Source organism: Zalophus californianus, chromosome 5 (assembly GCF_009762305.2).
Source record: "Zalophus californianus isolate mZalCal1 chromosome 5, mZalCal1.pri.v2, whole genome shotgun sequence".
NCBI classification, from domain to species: domain Eukaryota; kingdom Metazoa; phylum Chordata; class Mammalia; order Carnivora; family Otariidae; genus Zalophus; species Zalophus californianus.
Genome location: NC_045599.1, coordinates 54160340 through 54168728, shown reverse-complemented (window position 1 = coordinate 54168728; position 8389 = coordinate 54160340). Strand labels below are relative to the sequence as shown.

Sequence of the window (8389 nt, the reverse complement as noted above, 5' to 3'; positions counted from 1 at the left end):
AGTGGTATATATACACGATGGAATATTATGCAGCCATGAAAAGGAATGAGATCTTGCCATTTGCAATGACGTGGATGGAACTGGAGGGTGTTATGCTGAGTGAAATAAGTCAATCAGAGAAAGACATGTATCATATGACCTCACTGATATGAGGAATTCTTAATCTCAGGAAACAATCTGAGGGTTGCTAGAGTGGTGGGGGGGTGGGAGGGATGGGGTGGCTGGGTGATAGACATTGGGGAGGGTATGTGCTATGGCGAGTGCTGTGAATTGTGCAAGACTGTTGAATCACAGATCTGTATCTCTGAAACAAATAATGCAATATATGTTAAGAAAAAAAAAAGAAGAAGATAGCAGGAGGGGAAGAATGAAGGGGGGGAAATCGGAGGGGGAGACGAACCATGAGAGACAATGGACTCTGAAAAACGAACTGAGGGTTCTAGAGGGGAGGGGGTGGGGGGATGGGTTAGCCTGGTGATGGGTATTAAAGAGGGCATGTTCTGCATGGAGCACTGGGTGTTATGCACAAACAATGAGTCATGGAACACTACATCCAAAACTAATGATGTAATGTATGGTGATTAACATAACAATAAAAATATTTAAAAAATATTAAGTGGCATATTTACAAATCATATATCTGGGAAGGGATTAATAGCCAGAATATATAAAGAACTCAGCTCAACAACAGCAAAAGCCAATTTAAAAATGAGCAAAAGACATTTATCTAAAGAAAAAGTACAGGGCACCTGGGTGGCTCAGTTGGTTAAGCATCTGCCTTTGGCTCAGGTCATTATCCCAGGGTCCTAGGATGGAGCCCTATGTTGGGCTCCCTGCTCAGTGGGGAGTCTGCTTCTCCTTCTCCTTCTCCCCCTCCCCCTACTATGCTCTCTCTCTCAAATAAATAAATAAAACCTTTAAAAAAAAAAAAGAAAAAGTACAAGTGGCTAGTGAGCACATGAAAAGATGCTCAACATCACTCTTCATTAAGGAAATGCACCTCAAAACCACTTTATATCCATTAGGGTGCCTATAATATATAATACATATATAAAACAGTAAACAGAAAATAACAGATGTTGATGAGGATGTGGAGACATTGGAGCTCTTGTGCATTGCTGGTGAGACTATAAAATGGAGCAGCCACTGTGGGAAAATGGCATGGTGGTTTCTCAAAAAAGTTAAAAATAGAATTACCACATGATCCAGTAATTCCACATCTGGGTATAGACCTGAAACTCTGGGGATATACCTGAAAAAACTGAAAGCAGGGACTTGAAGAGACATTTGTAACACCCATTTTCATAGTGGCATTATTTTCAATAGCTAAGAGGGAGAAGCAACCCAAGTGACTACCAGTGGTTGAATGGGTAAACAAAATGTGATAAACACATACATTGGAATACTATTCAGCCTTAAAAGAAAGGCAATTCTGACATGTGTTTCAATGGATGAACCTTGAAGACATTGTGCTAAGTGAAAGAAGCCAGTCACAAAAGGACAGATACTGTTGAATTCCACTTATACTAAGTTCCTAGAGTCATCAAATTCTTGGAGAGAGATAGCGGAATGGCAATTGCAAGGGGCAGGGGAGGGGGGAATGTGGAGTTATTGTTTAATGTTTATGAAGTTTCAGTTTGGGAAGATGAAGATGCCTGGTGGTGCTGGCCGTCTCACAATGTGAATGGACTTACTGTGACTGTACACTTAAAAAAGTGACTAAAACGGCAAGTTTTATATTATATAGATTTGACCACAATAAAAAATGGCTAAAACTTTTTGAAAATGTGGGTAGTTTTACATACATGGATTTATATAATCAGACTTAAAACTGATGCCAGGAAGTTTTTTTTTTTTTTTTTACCAAGAATCTTGATCTTATTTTGAAATTCTATTAAAATATTTCAAAAACAGAAGTAGAGAGAATAACATATAAAGAAACTTCTAGTTCCCTTAACCCACCTGTAACACCTCAATTTATAATAAGACTGTTTTTGTGAAGGGTTATTCCACTGCCCTAATTGCTGAGTACCATTTGTAGGTACTATCCTAACTGCCATGATTTGAAAAGCCAACCATGAACTTTTCATATTTGTAAGCTTTTTATACAGAACATGTGTGTCTCAAGAAAAGCCTTAGAAAACCTGCCTTATCACAAACTCTGCGAAAGAGGCAGCACTGTATAGACCACGGGTGCACAATTTTTCTGTAAAGAGCCAGACAATAAATATTTTAGGCTTTGTGGGTTACATTAGGCTTGTTGAATATTCTTGGTTTTTTCTTTTAAAATATCCCTATAAAAATTTAAAAACCTTCTCAGCTTGTGGGACCATACAAAAAAGAGCTGTTTCCAGACTTGGCCCAATGGCTGTAATAACAGTCTTATTATAAATGTGATAGACCTTTGAAATCCTTCTGGGGTCAACCCATGGCAGCATGGCGATTGTGGGCAACTATACAATCATGGTTAGCCAGTCTTTAGCATGGCTGGAAACCTCTGTCTGGGCCCAACTCAAAGAAGATAGTTCTTTGATTATATCAATGCATGGGTATAAAATACCCACTTAAATTTTTTTAAGCCATTTTTTATTGTGGTAAAATCATATTGTGGTATTCATGGATGTGGAATCTGACGGACCCGCCGGCAACTCTCAGAAGGAAGCACCTGGAAGGGAGCAACCCGGGAGAAACAGAGCAGATCCTAAGAGTGAGACACCTAGAATAGTCTCAGTTCCCATTCTAGTATTTACATACAAGACACCCCCTTTCCTTGAAGAAATGTAAGTGATATGTTCCTCGTAACCAAAAGAATCCAAAATGCTCTCATTTACTGCAAATGTCAATTGGTACAAACAATTTGGAAGACAGTCCAGTAATATCTACTAAGTTGAGTATGAGCACATCAATGCTCCAGCAATTCCATGGTTAGGCATTTTAACTAGAGAAATTCTTGTGTGTTTGTATCAGAAGATACATGTCCAAGAATGCTCACAGCAGACAATACGTGCCCACAGTGGATGCCGTGAACCTGGTCAAATCTCAGCTCTGCCACTGACACGGGCATATGACCACAGACAAGTAGCTTATTGCTCTGTGCCTCATTTTCCTCATCTGTAGGAGAGGAGAATTATTTAATTATCACAAGGTTGTAGGGGTTCAATAAGTTAATTTACGTAAAATGCTGGGCTAATATAAAATGCTCCATCAGTCTTAGCTGTTGTTGGAACTCACCATTATAGCAGCATTGTTCGTTAATAGGAAAAACTGAAAACAAACATGTCCATCAAGAGAGGATGGATAAGCAAACTGTGGTATATTCACACTACGGAATATTATACAGCCTAGGAGTGAAAAGAACAAACTAGAGCTGTATATATCAACAGGTATAAATCTTAGAAACAATTTTAAGAGAAAAAGGCAGGCACAGAAAAACACAGGTAGTATACCCCCATGTTACAAAATAAGCAAAATTCAACTTATTATGTAGAGACACTCACAAAAAATACACAGAGAAGCAAGGGAAAGGGATAGAAACGAAACTTAGGATAGTGGATACGGAAATAGGACTGGGAAACACCCCCAGTGTTTTGTAAACAAAACGTGACATTTAAAATAAAAAAGTTTATAAATTGAGTAGTAGGTTCCTGGGTGTTGGTCTTATTAGGTTACAAATGTGTAAAGATAAAATTTACATGGCTATGAACTGAACTTATTGAAATAAGAATTAAACAGGAAATAAGAATTAAAACAAAGGAAATTGTTAACATGCTGTAAAGAGATTCATTAAGGAACTAAATTGGTTGAACAGAGTTTGCTCCAGAAAGTACTTTCTTGATAAAAATCTATCAGTGCAGGTATACTCCCGATTAAAATGTTTGTCTTCATAAATTCAAGGTCAGTGTGACCCAGCTAGCTTCAATCATCCTGTACACAGTTAATGATACAATAAGCCTTGATTTATATAATGAGATTTACATACTCAAAGGAAAAACAAGAGTTCTGGGTGGGACTTCTGCAGGGAACTCGGGTCAGGAAAACCTAACTAGCCAAGGCATTATAAGGTAAAATAGCAAGAGAGTAATTCTCCTCTAGAAATAAGAGGGGTAGGGGAAAATACCAGGAAATACCACTATGTTATAAAAAAGAAGAGGGAATTCCAGTGCGAAGTGATCGTTTGGGTAGTAAGTTTGATTTACTTCCCCAAGATTTAATTACGCTGGTACATGGAGTTTAGGAGTGGACATATCTTTGGACAGCTTCACTTCCAAAAGCCACTGCATACTTAGCTAGTTTCCCAGGCAACAGCAGGTACACTGCCTTCTGGATATCTTCAGGGGTGAGGGTACAGCGTTTTCTGAAACACATCAGGCTGCAGGCTTCCATAGAAATGCGCTCAAAGATGTCGTTGATCAGGGTGTTCATGATGTCCAAGGTGCGAGATGATATGCCCCTCTGGGGAACCACTTCCTTTAGGACCCTGTTAACGTAGAGTGAATAATTTCTATGGCCAAAATTAGTGCTGGAATGTGATTTCTTTTTGGAGATTGGGCTTTGATGTCCTCTAGAGCACTTGTTCTTTTTGGTGATGGATCTGGCCATTGTAGATGTTGTTCTCCTTAACAGAGTGGAGAGGAGAAGGGCCTAAAGGTGGGGTGAGGGGAGCCCTCATATTTATATTGGCATGCCACAATCAGCCTTTTGGGGCTTCTCTTTGATTGGAGGTTACTCTTCCTATGTCACAATCACCTAGCAACAGCACTGATTTGTTGTTAAGGGAAAAATCTTGTTCTTGGCCAACCTAAAGCTTTCCGAAGAGGATAGAGTGTTGTAGAAGGATGGAGGTTGGCTTCAGGGCAGATGAAAGTGTTCATTTTTCCTACTTTATTTCCTGGCAGTTTGCAAGCATAATATACAGTATTTTCAGAATTGGACAAATCTCATCAAATTGGGGAGTTGGTAGCAGGAACACAAAGGGAAAAGTACCATAAACCTTTTATGGGGGAATCTCTGTTTATAAAATTTTCGTAAGGTCATTTTATAAGCAAATGAACAATAAACCATTAAACATCTTGAAGTGATTGTTTTATAATAAAAATAAATGTATACCTAGTCTGCTTTTAAAAATGAATTTATAAATGAATCCTACTTAAAATGAATCTGAACCCCCAACTCCTTATGAGCAACTAATGTACAGGAGAATAAAACAAAAACTGCCCAATTTTACCGTTTAAATTATTTTATGTGAACTCTGTGCATTAAGTTTTTATAATGGTATTAATACCATTCTTGGATTACATGGTTGACTTTTTACCTGCTACTGTAGTTCTTCTGTAATAATTAACCAGAAGTGTAGGGTCACTCTGGTCACACACTCATGTGTTATGTTGATATTCGTGCTGAAAAAAAAAATCTCCATTACCTTCTTAATCAAATTCATCCCTGGATAAAATAAAAAATAAGCAGAAACAACTACAAAAATCGCAACTCCCAGGCATTTCAATAGTTCACCATTGCCATAGCTATTAATGCTACCATGAAAAATCCTTCCCTGTGAGTGGCTTCACAGATAAGATAGACTGAGCTGTGTGTCATTTCTGGGATGCTATGTGTAATTCCTCCCCCTTTTCTGTCACCGAAGAAAGCAGATCTGAAATAAGGTGAGTAGGAAAAATGTTATTACAGGGAAAACTTCTAACAGGTTCTAATTTCTAAAGACAACAGGCATCATTTGTGAATGTATGTACTTTATTTATTATTAGCAACACACCTCACACTGTGTGTCATACTGAGTTGGAGGTTGCTGCTTCCACGCACGCTTGGCGGTGATGGATCCTTAGTCAGCTTTTGCTAATTTTGCTTTCAGGATTTCTCTAGATATAATTACTTAGTTAGCTTAATTACAGCATAGCTTTATTTGTGAGCATTTAGAAGAAGCTATCAGGTGGAGAACGTTCACTCCCTATTCTTCATGCACCCATGCTGAAGAGCTTTTACTAGTAGAGCGCTCCTGGCCTCTCTCGGCCCCTCACTTCCTCTTCCTTGGGACAACCATCCCTGGAATCAGTGAGGTAGGGGGAAGGTGGGTAAGCCTATCTCAGCCCCTTTGGGACTCTTGTTGGGATCTGACTGTGGGCAGCTCTGCTCCTGAGGCTGGATCACTTTCATTAGCTAGCCTTAACTCAGTAGGTCATTTTGCTTCATTCAGAGGTGCTATAATAGAAAGCCTGTTGTTGCCCCACACATAAAGGTTATCCTCCAAAAGTTCATCAGTAATAAAGCTGACATTTTGGGTGCCTGGGTGGCTCAGTTGGTTAAGCGACTGCCTTCGGCTCAGGTCATGATCCTGGAGTCCCAGGATCGAGTCCCGCATCAGGCTCTCTGCTCAGCAGGGAGTCTGCTTCTCCCTCTGACCCTCTTCCCCCTGGTGCTCTCTGTCTCTCATTCTCAAATAAATAAATAAAATCTTTAATAAAAAAAAGCTGACATTTTGATACTTGTCTTTCTAATCCCTATGACTCTCAGTTGGTTCTGTGCCTGTGTGGGGAGAAGGGGGGGCGCAATACCTTACAGAAGCTAAAAGAAAAAGGCTTTCAAGACAAAACAGCAAGCTATATGCTAAAATACCGATGATCAGAAAGTTCGGAAAATGAGGAGTACTGATTCTATAAAATTTCTAGCTACTTTAAGGTTAACCCCAATTCCCTTTTAAAATTTAATGAATCATTCTAAAATATGTATGAGCTCACCACTGATACGCTGGTTTTTCTTTTCCTTCTCTCTTCCTCCTCCTCCAGCCAGTCTGGAACAAGGGACAGATACTGTTTAGCATAATGACCTTCAGGAGATGCCTGTTGGATTATCAATTTGGACAATGGAGCAAATCTGATTATTTTGCATCTATCTACCCTGGGAATGAGCACTGTGAAGCCCTTGATCTCTCCCCTTCTCCCCTGCCCTCCCCCTCAAGGCTGTTGCCTTAGAACAAAACCTGCTGTCCTTACCAGGAGACACAGGAGAGAGAAAGGAGTGATGACCAGTGTACCAGGGATCTGGGATCTGTGGTCTCTGAGCTGCTCAAGTGTAGCTGGAATCTAAAATTAACAACCATTTCATGAATTTTTCCAGGCTCTTGTTTCATGCTTGATCACACTGCCTATTTGGGGCATGGCTTATATGTCTTCCATGAATAAGTACGAATATTACTGGGGTTACAACTGCTTATTCTTTCACTTATCGTTGAGGGTCTAGTAATGACTCAAGGTCATCATCAAGATTCTTAGTGATTATTCTACGATAGCTGTGGCAGTGGTGATGTTAACTCAAAGACAAAAACATGCACTGACAGGTATGAGTATACTCTGGAAACATTTTTACAGTCACTGTGTTAGTTTTCTACTGCTGCTGTAACAAATCACCACAAATTTAGTGGCTTAAAACAACAAAAATTTTCTTACAATTCTAGTGGTGGGATCAGTCTGAATGGGTTTCACTGGGTTAAAATCAAGTGTCAGCAGGGCTGTATTCCTTCTGAAAGCTCTAGCAGAAAATCTATTTCCTTACCTCTTCCAGCTTCTGGAGGCTACCTGTTTCTCTTGACTTTTCCTTTAACTTCAAAGCCAGCGATGGATGGTCAAGCTATCCTCATGCTGCATCATTGACACAGACTCCTGCCTCCCTCTTTCACTTATAGGGACCCTTATGATTACATTGGGTCCACCTGGATAATCCAGGATATTCTCCATATCTCAATATCCTGTTTCATCTGCACATTCCATTTTACTAGGTAAGAGAACATACTCACAGGTCGGGGTTTGGGATACGCACAACTTTGAGGGGCATTATTCTGCCCACCATATAGCCACCATAAACAGAATGACACTGTCAGAGAAGTTCTGAGTCACCAACTGTACAGAAGTTAGAGACGAATAACACCTTCCTTAGGAGATGGACCAAAAATATATTTTAAAAATACTTTCTGTATATGGGTTAACTTTCTTGTAATTTGCTTTTTTTCCCCTAAAAATGGAAAGCTGTCTTGTATTTTTAATTTCTGTGCTTTGCCTCTATAGTCTCCAAAGTATGCCGAATAATATCAATTTTATCCTTGGAAGCAGAGGAGTCTATCTTGACAGTAGAGAGAGAGAGATTTTTATTCTTCCCCTTGTCCTTCTCAAATCCCCTTCTCAATCTCTTCTCTCCTGCTTGCTTTCTCACAAGGATGGAATATTATTCAGCCGGAAAAAAAAAAAATGAGATCTTGCCGTTCGCAACAACACGGATGGACTAGAGTGTATTATGACAAGTGAAATAAGTCAGACAAAGACAAATATATAGTTTCACTTATAAGTGGAATCTAAAAAAACAAAACCAATAAACAAACAAACAAATA

The 8389-nt window shown here is 39.3% G+C and overlaps 1 protein-coding gene across 1 annotated transcript; it reads right to left on the bottom strand.

Annotated features, from left to right (window-relative positions):
* Window positions 1-4130: 4130 nt before the first annotated feature.
* On the bottom strand, window positions 4131-4690 carry LOC113929656 (histone H2B subacrosomal variant-like). Its single transcript, XM_027606710.2, has one exon. It carries the CDS (start codon window positions 4597-4599, stop codon window positions 4231-4233), a length of 369 nt encoding a protein of 122 aa, XP_027462511.1. The 5' UTR covers window positions 4600-4690; the 3' UTR covers window positions 4131-4230.
* Between the last annotated feature and the right edge of the window lie 3699 nt (window positions 4691-8389).